Below are 14,369 nucleotides of genomic sequence, written 5' to 3' on the forward strand. Positions count from 1 at the left end.
CCTTCTGTAGTGGGGGGACCAAAACTGGACATAATACTCCAGGTGTGTCCTCACTAGTGCCAAATAGAGGGGAATAATCACTTCCCTCAATCTGCTGGCAATGCTCCCACTAATATAGCCCAATATGCCGTTGGCCTTCTTGGCAACAAGGGCTCACTGCTGACTCATATCCAGCTTCTCATCCACTGTAATCTCCAGGTCCTTTTCTGCAGAACTGCTGCTTAGTCAGTCGGTCCCCAGCCTGTAGCGGTGCATGGGATTCTTCCGTCCTAAGTGCAGGACTCTGCACTTGACTTTGTTGAACCTCATCAGATTTCTTTTGGCCCAATCCTCCAATTTGTCTAGGTCATTCTGGACCCTATCCCTACCCTCCAGCATGTCTACCTCTCCCCCCAGCTTAGTGTCATGTGCGAACTTGCTGAGGGTGCAATTCATCCCATCATCCAGACCATTAATAAAGATGTTGAACAAAACTAGCCCCAGGACCAACCCCTGGGGCACTCCGCTTGATACCGGCTGCCAACTAGACATCGAGCCATTGATCACTACTTGTTGAGCCTCACAATCTAGCCAGCTTTCTCTCCACCTTATAGTCCATTCATCCAATCCATACGTCTTTAACTTGCTGGCAAGAATACTGTGGGAGACCGTATCAAAAGCTTTGCTAAAGTCAAGATATATCACATCCACTGCTTTCCCCATATCCACAGAGCCAACTATCTCATCATAGAAGGCAATCAGGTTGGTCAGGCATGACTTGCCCTTGTTGAATCCATGTTGACTGTTCCTGATCACCTTCCTCGCCTACAAGTGCTTCAAAATGGATTCCTTGAGGACCTGCTCCATGATTTTGCCGGGGACTGTAGTTCCCCGGGTTCTCTTTCTTCCCTTTTAAAATATGGGCACTATTTTTGCCTTTTTCCAGTCGTCCAGGACCTCCCCCAATCGCTATGAATTTTCAAAGATAATGGCCAATGGCTCTGCAATCACATCAGCCAACTCCCTCAGCACCCTTGGATGCATTAGATGATATAGGGTTAGTGTTTTAAACAGTTCTTGCACTGACCTATCATTTTCACTCTTGGTAGTGACAGGTTTATACTAAACTATTTGTGAACAAGAACAGAAAAGAACTGTATCTATAAATCCCTGCTGATCGGCCTTGGGGTTGCTCCCACAGAAATTCATGACAGCAGTTGATAACCTGTTAAGTGAAGACATCTACAATCTTCAGGCTAATTTCACTTCTCAATGACACCAGTACAAATTGGGAGTAACACCTTACTGTTACACTGGTATAAGTGACCCCAGAATCGGACCTTTTGGTTATAGCCATGTTGAATATCAGAAAACTGTTGAATGACTCACTATCCTTATGATTATGCAGTACCACACTCCATCTTGTGTATTTGGAACAGTTCACACTCTCTCTCCCATGCTATCCTGGCTTCTTTAATTTTCCTTAATGACATTTTATTGATGTTAGTTCATTAAAGTACTCAGTGTTTGAAAATGGTAGGTTGGGCAATGTACAACTGTTTCAAAGTGACTTCCTGGCATACAGGCATGAAATATTACTGCAGAATTGCAATTAAGAGTCACTATCGTGCCATAATCATGGGGGCGGAGGGAAGTCTTTAGGACTTTTGTATAGAGTACCTACAGCTTTTCAGTGATTTAGATTGTTGGACTTAAAAGATTTCCATGCCCCATTTTTTTTTTTTTATTAGAGGCTGGGCCAGACCCTCAGCTGACCCACTGTCTGTTACATGCAACAATAAGGGATTGTTCCACTGACTCTATGGAATTTGGAGGAGCTTCTTTAAAGGATTTTTATATATAGGAAATAGTTCTAGACAAGGGCTGGAATTTACTATTTCTGCTGGCTCAGTTCAAAACCTTTTTTCTTTTGAAGCTAATGTGCACTCAACTGCTTTTTGTCAGCTAATTAAATGTAGAGAAAATAATGTAATAGTTTGAGGTGACAACATGTGTTATTGAAACATCTATATTCCTTGAAAGCAACATCTAACACCCAAAGGAAGGCACTATGACCCTGTGGCTAAGGCAAACTGAAATGAGTGAGAGAGTAAGAAGATATGGGTAGCTGCCCTCACTCATTGGGCGGCTGTGAGCCCAGATGAAATGTCTTTCCTTTATTGAAGATGAACGCAGAAAGGGTTTTCCCCCTTAGACAACTGCAATAAAATACAGCTGACTTTTTTGTATAGTGTCATTCATTCAAAAGTATCAAAGAGCACTTCACTGCATCTTGCAGGCTGTGTGTGCAAATACAAGTAAACTGTATAGGTTACAATACATCATAACAAGATGCCCTATTCCTACTGACACTTACTGTATTATTTAATCCAACTACAAATAGTTGTGCTTGGAAGGATTGGCTTATTATTTGTAAATGTCAATTTCACCATAGATACAAAAACTGACAAATATTTCCATTGATAAAAATCAAAATTTACAGATAAGCAAAGAAAAAAAATGCTGCTTGAGAACTTATTCCAGTTTCATTTAAGGATATTTATTTTTTATATTTTCACATGCGCTGTTGCCAATCTGGATTTTAATGGTTATAAAACTATAATTTTTTGAATCTCGCATCTATTGTCATTACATAATTATTGTCTGACCCTCCCAATTGTCTGGCAAACACCCCATCACTTCCCACAACTGTTAAAATATAAATGCATAAAAACTTTAAAATGCTTAAAATAATCTTTGATATTGTCCATCAAAATAAAAAAAAAATATTTTTGCAAAGCATACAACCAGTATAGGTAGTTTCAGCTGATGTGGTGAACACATTCACACACATGATCTAATCTAATTATGGGGAAAGGTAAATTTGTCTAAAATATTCTATCAAAAATTCCCCACATTTCCCACAAAAGGGAACATTTGCATGCTGTTCTCACTATCTCCCCTGCCACACCCACTGCTGCAGTGGGCCAGATGGTCACAAATGCAGAATAGTTTACAGATTTGTTTCCATTCTCTAATATACAATTTTCCACATCACAAAACTATCAGTGTGTTTGGTACTTGCTCAAGAAAGGTTCAACAATGGATGCACCCCCCATCAAAGTAAGAGGAAAGTACTTGCCATCTTCTCCAAGTACTTTCCTCCTCTTACCAGCATCATTTCAGATGTAGCTAGATAGAATGTGAGCCCAGGGCTTTTCATTTAGCAGCTTCTAACTCAGGACTTTGAACAATGACTATCTAAAAACATTGGTCAGAACTGGATGTCTTGCTCTTGAACATGGAGATCATTTATGGTCATATTATGATATGAATCTGGTTCAGAAGTGTCTATGAGAAAGTCAATAGGTGTTTGATGTATAGGAATTGCAGTTTTGCCAACCCAAGCATTGAAAAATTGAGTCTGGCTAAAAATCTGGAGAGTATGTTAAAAATCATGAGATTTTTTTAAAAATATTTAATTTGGGTTCTTTTATTTGTCTTATGATTTCTGAGCCGTTAGAGTACACTCAAGTATGTTTTCATATTTTTTTTCCTGCAAACATGAGGCCTCAAATTTTTTTTTTAAATGAGAGCTGAGATACTCATGTAAGTGCTTTCAGAAACTGGGGTTTTAACATCAAAAATCTCAAGACTCATGATCAAATCATGACAGTTGGCAATGGTGGGACTGCAACTGTATGGGCAAAGAAAGAAGTAAAGTTTTATTTCCCGTGGACTCAGAGTCCTCATTTTTTGATTAATAAAAAAAAATTTTCATGTAAACTATAGGATTTCAAAAGGCCACTTATTTGTAGCATACACATTTTTTATTTTAGCAGTTCAGCTACCTTCCACTTATCAACTCTGAAGCACAGAGGCTTATCCAACATCACTTTATTGCAAAGATATGTAACTTTCCATAAAATATTGCTATTTAACAGGACTATTTTATTGCCCACTAATTAAAAAAACTGCAAATCTAAACAAAGCTATATATTTGTCTTATGCGTGTGCAGAGGGACCAGAAGAACAAGCATACCCTCCAGGCAAGATAGGGTTTTAGAGGGCCCTACAAATCTAAGTACAGTGAAACAGCTGTATAGTTAAGTGTTTTGTCACTATAAAAAGCCTTCATTATACCCAGTTTCAGTATAATAGAAGAGGGACTCTCAGACAACAAATTCCCTCCACTTCATGATAAGAAATTATTGCTTTCTCCCCATGAGATAGTGCCAATCTGTCTTCTCCTCCTTTGCTCAACCCAAAAGAGAAAATCCCCAGGAATTCAGCCTCTAACACTATCTGGTAAGTGATAACTGTGACATGCCAATGGAATTTGCACAGTGTTGCTCATTTACAGTGGAACATTAGAATGAAGCTTCACTATGGGAAAAATACTAGCCCAAAGTCCATGTATAAGGACTTGATGCAGGGGAGAAATAATTTCCTTGCTTCCCAACCCTAACTCCAAAACTGTTCTGCAAGAACCACTGTCCTGGTTGCAAACCCCACCAAGGGGAGGTGAAGGCTGGAGGAACAAATTATGGCTCTGTATAGCTGTGAATCCACTAGCCCTGTTTTTAATCTTATCCCCCATACCAGTGTGAAAGGAATTCTGGTAGAACTGGATTCTGCAGCATGCACCCTGCCCACTCAGCACAGTGGAACAACATCTGTTCTGCCGCAGGCTGAGTGGGGATGGCGTGTGGGGGCAGGATTTGCCCTTGTCAGAAGAGTTCATGCCTGGATACAAATTAAAGCAATTTTGGATTTCCACTGCACTACAAGTACAGTGTCACTAGAACTAGGTTCACTGTGAACAAAACTCAACCCTAAGCAGAGGAGTCAGCACAACACCTATGAACCACTCAAGTCCCACTTAAGTCCTTCAAATAGGGCTTACAGTGTGCATAGGCTGTGTGTACAGAGTACACTTCACTCAGCATTCTTAAATGGATATTCTGTGTCCAATCTCATTTTACAGAATGACTCCATGCGGTTTAGAGAAAGTTGTCATTAATATTAATAGCTTTCTTTCATCAACAAAAATAACTTTAACAGCTTAGTTTAATATGCACCCATGGGTTTCTCAAACAGATAATTTAAATTTGAAAAGCATTTCCCTTACCTGTTGTATTAGGCCAGAATCTGATGTAAGACTCCTGATGTTAATAGATGCTATTTCCAATGTAACTTTATCTGTTAGGTACTCCTCATCTAAGGCAAAGAGATTCTGAAATGTTGGTCTTTCACCCAAATATAAGCTTAAGTAACAAGACTCTCAAACAAAAATATGGCAGACTTCATACAAGTCTAATACACAAGATTTAATCCCATACGATAATGGGTCATTGGGAAATGTAAAATGGATTTAACATCATCTTAAATTGTTAACGACTGGATTGTGCAAATAGAAAGCACTATCAGAGATCAGACATCAGGGTATATGTAAAATGTTTACTCTGCATCTCCAACATGCTATTACTGATAGCAGGGCTACACTCTTCCTTCAGCAGATTGACCAGGAGCAGCACCAACATAGTGTTTACCTAGCCAATAAATCAAAGATAGCTGAAAAAGTGGAAGGACTTGACAGTCAACCAAACTCTTCTTTCTGCTTTGTTTTAATGACTTTCTAAAAATTCTCGATAGTCTGCCTTCTCCTTTTCCCATGTTTCGATTATGCTCATCCTGCTCAGGACCCTTCTGGAAGCACACGTACCCCGCCCCACCCAAGGTTTTACTCACTGCAACTTAAAAACTGTCTATACACCTTTGTGAGTATAGAGACGTGGGTTGAAATTCACCCTTATGCAGAGGGACAGCACAAAGTCTATCTACCTTTCATCTCCCATTTAGGCCCTCAAAATAGGACTTAAGTGATACATAAGCCTTTTGCCAATTCTGCGCATAGGGTTGAATTTCACTCTGAGATAAGGCCCCTGTTCAGCAAAGTAGACCTCTACCCCGATATAACGCTGTCCTCGGGAGCCAAAAAATCTTACTGCATTATAGGTGAAACCACATTATATCGAACTTGCTTTGATTTGCCGGAGTGTGCAGCCCCCACCCCCCGGAGCACTGCTTTACTGCGTTATATCCGAATTCGTGTTATATCGGGTCACGTTATATCAGGGTAGAGGTGTATTTCAACATGTGTTTAACTTTAAGCCAGTGTTTAAATCCATGTGTTAATTGCTCTGCTGACTCGGGATGAATTGCTGACTTGTGGCTGAAAAGAGGTTATCCTCGACATGTCAGAATCCTCCAAGACTCTTATAATGCTGAAAGGCTTTTTAGGGATAAAAATGCATATGAGTTTATTGTTCTCTCTAGCAATAAGACTCCTATTAAGAAACAGTAGAATGCCTTATATTTAAACAAAAAAAAGTAAGAATTTACTTTTCTTCTTTCACTTAGAATTTGCCATTATTTATTAGACCATTGATCCTAAAAATCCAATAGCCTGCCTCTGACAGCAGCTGATATCTGACAGACTCCTTATTTATTATCTTGAACAGGGTTCAAAAAATAACTAGATAAGTTCATGGAGGATAGGCCCATCAATGGCTATTAGCCAGGATGGGCAGGGATGGTGTCCCTAGCCTCTGATTGGAAGAAGCTGGGAATGGGCAACAGGGGATGGATCACTTGATGATTACCTGTTCTGTTCATTCCCTCTGGGGTCAGGGCCGGCTCCAGGCACCAGCTTACCAAGCAGGTGCTTGGGGCGGCCACTTCGGAGAGGGGCGGCACGTCCAGCTGTTCGGCGGCAATTCGGCGGACGGTTCCTCACTCCTGCTCGGAGCAAAGGTCCTCCCGCTGAATTGCTGCCGCAGATCGCGATTGCGATCGCGGCTTTTTTTTTTTGTTTGGCTGCTTGGGGCGGCCAAAACCCTGGAGCCGGCTCTGTCTGGGGCACCTGGCATTGGCCACTGTCGGAAGACAGGATACTGGGCTAGATGGACCTTTCGTCTGACCCAGTATGACCATTCTTATGTTAGGATTCAGTGGCAAAGAATTCAGCTGATATTACAAAACACAACCAACCAAATTTCACTTGGTCTATTCTTTTGGCTGTTGCCTCCAATATTTGGGTGAGGGAGTAACTATGAACAAAAAGTGAACTTGGAGGAAAAAAAATATACGGGCCTAATCCTGAAAGGTGATGAGTGCCCTCAACTCCCATTAAAGGTGCTCAACGTCTTGCTGGATAAAGCTCTAAGATGTCATGTTAATTATTTTTAAACAAGGGGCCAGATCCCGTACTCTATTTAGATAAAATTTACATTAAAGCCAACTGGAATTTTCCCTAAATAACAACTAAAGAATCAGGCCTGTATGAAGCAAACTCTTGTAACACATTTTATTCACTTATAGATTCAGCAACATTTATAAAACTGCTTTTTTTTTTTTTTTTTCCCCATATCATGTTGAATAGTGATGAAAATTCAGGCTCTCGAGCAGACCAAGAGGCCAGTATCTAAGGAACAATCTAAAATTAACGTCATACAGTTTCCAAACCCACAACAGTGCTAGACTTTTGAGAAAATGAATTATAAGGAAAACTTGAGAATGCAGAAGTTAACAGAATATTAATAGGTGTTTCACATCACTTCCCATTCTCAGACAGGAAATGCTAAGCTCCATTAATGCTTTGATATCTTTACACTGATCATGCTGAAATTTCCTTTCAACAGAAAATGCCACAATTTCCATTTCCCTTCAATTTTACTTATAATTTATTGTATTGAACATGTAGCATCAGATTTTAAACAGCTTTGAAACAGTTACATGTTTATTTATAAATCTGATTTTCTTTGGAGGGAAGATACAATGAACTAATGCCATAAGAGTAAGAAAAATACAATTTAGATAGGAAAGCTATAGAGAAATTACCAAAATTTAAGAAATTTTAAGAAAAACCACTTTGAAGAGGTGAGCAGTCTGCCTGCAACTGAACAGGTTCAAAGTACCATACCCTTCTCCCCTCCAATCTATTCCCCTTCTCTTGGTATCCTCAATGGCACCTCATTTCTATTGCTGGCTCCTTCCAGTCTCCTAAATAATCCTCAATCCTCCTTTGGAACTCCAGTTTTAGTTTACCCAGCTCATCAGACTTTACCCTAACTTTTTCAACCTCTCTTCCCAATTGGATCCTGGATCCCTCCTCAGGCTTTACATGCATCATAGGATTCAGAACAATATGCTTGGAAGAGTAAACTGAGGCTCAAGGCACTCTCAGGACATTCCTTGGAAGGAAGCCTGCAGCAGGGTCTGGGATGCAGAAATAAAGAAGAGAGAGAGGTCAGCGGAGCTAGTGTGGTAGAAGGATTAAAGGCTTAATGATGGAATTGGTTGCAGGGCTCAAGATTTCATCAGTGCAGGAGACCACTGGATATTTCTGGGCTCTCAAATGAATTTCTGATCACCTGCAGACACACAGGTAACCCTCTCAAAGCCATTTTTCAAATATTTTTATTTCCCTCTAATCTGAGTTCTGAATCCTTCCCTCCCCCCCTCCCCCCAATCTTTGTGGTATTGGCTTATTATAGCTTCCTTCAAAGTTGAGAAACAAGATATTCTGTTGATATAATTGGCTTTTAGACCAAAGCTGAGCTCAGATGGCAAACACCAGAGGTAACATTAATAACACACTTTTAAAAAAAATTTGTTACACTGCATAAACTTTTACAATGTAAAAATACAGAACAAATTAATAGAATATTTCTTATACCTATGGTTTTATTACATGTACTACAATAATGTACCAGATTTATAATAGCTGGAGTTTGCTGTGCTTACCTTTAGGTAGCCGTGTATCTTGGACAGGATACTTTTCTCTCTGTCCAAAAAGACCAAGACATATGTTTGTTATTTCCGGTACTTGATAAAAAGTACATTTGAAAACGTTACCACTATGCCTTTTTAAAATGGCATTTAAGTTCACATCAATATACAAATGAATCATTAGAGATGGGCCAAACAGATACTAATACAGGTAGTTTGGGGATTATTTACAATCCAAAATTATATAGTTAGTTGTTTTGCTGCAGTTTCTTGAAATGCAATGTGGTTTAGTAAACTAAGCACAGGACTGGGAGCCAAGAAATTCTGGGTTTTAATTTTAGCTCTCTGCCAGTGGCCTCAATTTCTCTGGGTCAGATTCTCAGCTTACTAATGTGTATCAAGAGTAACTACAATAATAAAGATGGTCCCGTTATTACAAGTATTCTTACTAAAGAACAATCAAAGGTCTCTTCGTTTGAAAATTAAAATTAAACCTGATTAAAATGCAAAACTAAAATACAGCTACCCAGTTTACGGACATATCTGCTGATTTACAACACAAACATATTCCGTCTTCTAGGCTATAGTTTACTAAGAGACCTAGTAAGAGACCTCCCATGTTACCTCTAGCAGCATCTAAAGACAAGAAGACGCTTCCATCAGCTTTTATAGAATCTCTCAAACAAATTAAAATCCTCCTCATTTAGAAACAAAATCATTTTTTAAAAAATAACTTGTATTTGTATCAGACAGACATCATAACTCTACCATAGTTGAAGATCACAGTCTTTATTTTAAGCAATCACAAACCACAAAATGGCAGTAACGACCCCATTCCTATATCAAGGTCTGCTAGCATGGACCTGTGCAAAGTCCCATTTATTTCAGTGGGACTTCACACATGCTCAGGGGTTGGCACTAATGGATCACAATACAGGATCACAACCTAAATTACTAAATTGATTTTCCCCAAAAAGCCACAGGCTAAGGTCAATATTTACACTATCCTCTCTGTTTTCTGCTGATATTTCGATACTAGGCTTCTGATTTGGAAGAAGTCACCCCTGGAAAGTAATAGTTTCCCCTCTCATTATTCATGTTGCTGCATGACAAATCCACAATTTACAAACAAGATAAGGTACTTTTAAAAACATCCATACTGCTACATTATACACTAATCTACTCTGGGCTGCATAATACAATATATATATTCAGTTAATTTTTTTATTTACTGTTACCTAAAGTAAACAACCTGGAGCAAAATTCAAAAAGTCCTCTTTAAGATTACAGAACATTTAAATATTCTTTTTACCCAACATATTCCATGTGACAGCATAAGATTTGCTTCTCCGAATATCCCAGGACACACCAGCAAGGAAAAGCATGCAGTGAAGGTTGTAAATCTCCTAGTCAGTAAAACATCTCTTCACTCAGTTCACCCCCACATCTGGCAGAGCCTCGTTGTTTGTCACATGCATTTCTAATGCCTTATTTAGCTATCAGCCACAACATTTAAAGGAAGCGCTTAGACTATATATAAACAATAATTAAGTTTCTGGGGAAGATCTCATACCACTTTCCAGGGAAATGCACAGTACTATTATTACTGTTTGTATTATAGCATCACCTGGAAACCCCAACAGAGGTCATGAGTGCATTGTGCCAGGCACTGTATAAGCACATAGTGAGAGAAAGTCCTGTCCGAAAGAGATTACAATCTAAACATGGGTTTCACCATGATTATTTATTGATTTATTCAAGATACATTTGATGTAATGATTCATTTTTTTTATTTACAACTGGGTTGAGGCTATTTACATAACATTTCAGTGCGTACAATGGTGTTAATTACCTAGTAGGCAATCGTATATGTGCCTGGTTTCAGTCAATCATACTCTTGGGTTTTTGAGAGCATCCCAGAATTAAATAACTGTACAAAGCTATAAACTAAATATTAGATAACCAAGTATTAAAGTTACATTGGAACAAAACTAGACACACCTACCATTTCTAATGGAAAAGTGCTTGGATCTGTATCTTCCACGGGCTCTTTTGCAGCATGATCTGCCAGAAACAAATAAATAAGCTTTTTCATTTTAGGTTCCTCAAACTGTCTGTTTGATCACTCATGCACTTTCCTTCACCAGCTCACCAAGATGAAACTGTACATCAATTACGTAGGAGTTCATTTGCAATGGGAACTCGTCATAAAGTATAAAGGGTTAGTCACAGGTGCTAGCTGACAGATGAGAAATTCTATTCAACAATGTCATCAGAAGTTATAGCTCAGGAGTTCTCAAACTGGGGGGGTCGGGACCCCTGAGGGGGTCATGAGGTTATTACATGGGGGGTCACGAGCTGTCAGCCTCCACCCCAAACCCCGCTTTGCCTCCAGCATTTATAATGGTGTTAAATATATAAAAAAGTGTTTTTAATTTATTAGGGGGCGTTGCACTCAGAGGCTTGCTATGTGAAAGGGGTCACCAGTACCCAAAAGTTTGAGAACCACTGTTATAGCTGATAACAGGTAGGTGTAAATACATATTTTAAAGTATTATTTTAAAAATATCATAAATAGTTCAACAATAAATAAACCAGAAAACAGCTAAAATGGATAAAACATTCCTTTCTCTGAATAGTTGTACTCAGTTGTGCATTAGCGGCCTTCTCCAAACAGTGAAATACCCTGTATAGGAAATTAATAATTAAGAGGACTAATATAGCATTATAATAACAGAATATAGTTCAAAACTTAATGGGAAAGTAAACTTGGACTAAAGATGAACTATATTTAGTGCTTCTGTTTTTTGGAGTTTATTTCATTGGAGGAGTATTTTTAGCAATTTTTGAATTATGTGGATGTTCAAAAATTGAAATTTTTGGGGGGCTTTCTCTCTATAATGAGTACTGTATACTGTAGTATATACTCTAGTGAGTAATCTCTCTATAATGTTCCCTAGTGCACTTTAATGCACTATTGTTTCAATCAGTACTATGTTAAAGCGCACTAGGGAACCATTAGTGTACATCAGCAGGATCTATTCTACGCAGACCCACTGTGGTTCCTGGCCAAGGGAGCTGCGGGAGCATCGTGTAGAGCTTCCCTGATTGTCCCTCTGCCTAGGGGCCACAGGGACATGCCGGCCGCTTCCAGAAGCTGGGCAGAGCTGGACAGGGAGCCTACCTTAGCCCCGCTGCACCGCTGACCAGACTTCTAACAGCCCGGTCAGCAGTGCTGACCAGAGCTGCCAGGGTCCCTTTTTGACCGCGTTCCAGTCAAAAACTGGATGCGTGGCAGCCCTATCTATATCGCATTTGGGAGCAAGCCTTCCAGCCCTAGTTTCCAGACTTGTGCTGGTGGGGCTTGTGCTAGCGTGCTAAAAATAGCTGTGTAGACATTGCTTTGATGTTGCAGCTTGGGCTCTCAGGCCCCCGCAAGCTTGAGAGCCTGAGCTCCTGCCAAGTTGCAATGTCTACACAACTATTTTTAGCATGCTAGCACAGGCTCCACCAACATGATTCTTTGAACCCTGGCTGGGAGGGGTGCTCCCAGATGCAGTGTAGACATACCCTTCAAGGCCCAGTTAGCCTGGGAAGTGAATGACAAAGCTCATAATATAAACTCCGAGTTCTGTAGTGGCAATGAGTTGGATGGCCCCTGACATGTCTCCCAGAATACTGGACATTCTGGTATTTCCAGGAATGGTGTTGGTTCGCCCACACCTAAGTGACCCCGCCCCCACCTACGTGACTTCCCACATGTCATGTCATGTGGGGGCAGAGCGTCATGCTCTTCAAAATGGCTTCCTCCATTTAATTTGTCTCAGTACCAGACAGGGGACAAACCACAGAAAAACAGGACTGTCTGGCTTAAAACTGAACAAATGGCATGTCTAGCAATGGGCTGCGTGGCTACTAGTCTGTCAGCTCAATCTAAACATGTTTTTAATAGGGCTGGCAATTAATCGCAGTTAACTCACGCGATTAACTGAAAAAAAAATCAATCGTGATTAAAAAAATGAATCGTGATTAATGGCACATATAACAATAGAATACTAATTGAAATTTATTAAATATTTTTGGATGTTTTTCTACATTTTCAATGTTGATTTCAATTATAACACAGAATACAAAGTGCACTGTGCTCACTTTGTATTACTATTTCTGATTACAAATATATGCACTGTAAAAATGATAAAAGAAATAGTATTTTTCAGTTCACCTCATACAAGTACTGAAGTGCAATCTCTTTATCGTGAAAGTGTAACTTACAAATGCAGATTTTTTGTTACATAACTGCACTCAAAAACAAAACAATGTAAAACTTTAGAGCCTACAGTCCTCTCAGTCCTACTTCTCGTTCAGCCAATCGCTAAGACAAACAAGTTTGTTTACATTGATGGGAGATACTGCTGCCTGCTTCTTATTTACAGTGTCACCTGAAAGTGATAACAGGCATTCGCATGGCACTTTTGTAGCCGGCGTTGCAAGGTATTTACATGCCAGACATGCTAAATATTCGTATGCCCCTTCATGCTTGGGCCACCATTCCAGAGGACATGCTTCCATGCTGATGATGCTCATTAAAAAAATAATGTGTAAATTAAATTTGTGACTGTACTCCTTGGGGGGAGAACTGTATGTCTCCTGCTCTGTTTTACCTGCATTCTGCCATATATTTCATGTTATAGCAGTCTCGGATGATGACCCAGCACATGTTCGTTTTAAGAACACTTTCACAGCAGATTTGACAAAACGCAAAGAAGATCCCGATGTGAGATTTCTAAAAATAGCTACAGCACTCGACCCAAGGTTTAAGAATCTGAAGTGCCATCCAAAATCTGAGAGGGACAAGGTGTGAAGCATGCTTTTAGAAGTCTTAAAAGGACAACACTCTGATGTGGAAACTACAGAACCCAAACCACCAAATAAGAAAATCAACCTTCTGCTGGTGGCATCTGACTCAGATGATGAAAATGAACATGCGTCAGTCCGCACTGCTTTGGATTGTTATCAAGCAGAACCCATCATCAGAATGGACGCATGTCCCCTGGAATGGTGGTTGAAGCATGAAGGGACGTATGAATCTTTAGCACATCTGGCACGTAAATATCTTGCAACTCCAGCTACAACAGTGCCATGCGAATGCCTGTTCTCACTTTCAGATGACATCGTAAACAAGAAGCAGGAAGCATTATCTCCTGCAAATGTAAACAAACTTGTTTGTCTAAGTGATTGGCTGACCAAGAAGTAGGACTGAGTGGACATGTAGGCTCTAAAGTTTTACATTTTTATTTTTGAATGCAGTTTTTTTGTACATAATTCTACATTTGTAAGTTCAACTTTCATGATAAAGAGATTGCACTACACTACTTGTACGAGGTGAATTGAAAAATACGACGTTCGTTTTTTACAGTGCAAATATTTGTAATAAAAATAAATATAAAGTGAGCACTGTACACTTTGTATTCTGTGTTGTAATTGAAATTAATATATTTGAAAATGTTGTAAACATCCAAAAATATTTAAAATAAATGGTATTCTATTGTGGTTTAACAGTGCAATTAATCACATGATTAATTTTTTTTAATTGCATG

General features: G+C 39.4%; 1 protein-coding gene across 2 annotated transcripts in view; it reads right to left on the reverse strand.

Annotated features, from left to right (window-relative positions):
- The window catches only part of EDARADD (EDAR associated via death domain), a 34,831-nt gene that overhangs the window by 6,122 nt on the left and 14,340 nt on the right, over positions 1 to 14,369 (reverse strand). For both annotated transcript variants that reach the window (XM_054022838.1, XM_054022837.1), the window contains exons 2-4: positions 10,778 to 10,836; positions 8,788 to 8,827; positions 5,111 to 5,199 (exon numbers count right to left, since the gene is read on the reverse strand). In XM_054022838.1, coding sequence (XP_053878813.1) covers positions 5,111 to 5,199; positions 8,788 to 8,827; positions 10,778 to 10,780 — 132 coding nt within the window. In that variant the 5' untranslated portion in view covers positions 10,781 to 10,836. The remainder of the gene's footprint in view (positions 1 to 5,110; positions 5,200 to 8,787; positions 8,828 to 10,777; positions 10,837 to 14,369) is intronic.

This window comes from Malaclemys terrapin, chromosome 3 (genome assembly GCF_027887155.1).
Source record: "Malaclemys terrapin pileata isolate rMalTer1 chromosome 3, rMalTer1.hap1, whole genome shotgun sequence".
Classification (NCBI taxonomy): Eukaryota; Metazoa; Chordata; order Testudines; family Emydidae; genus Malaclemys; species Malaclemys terrapin.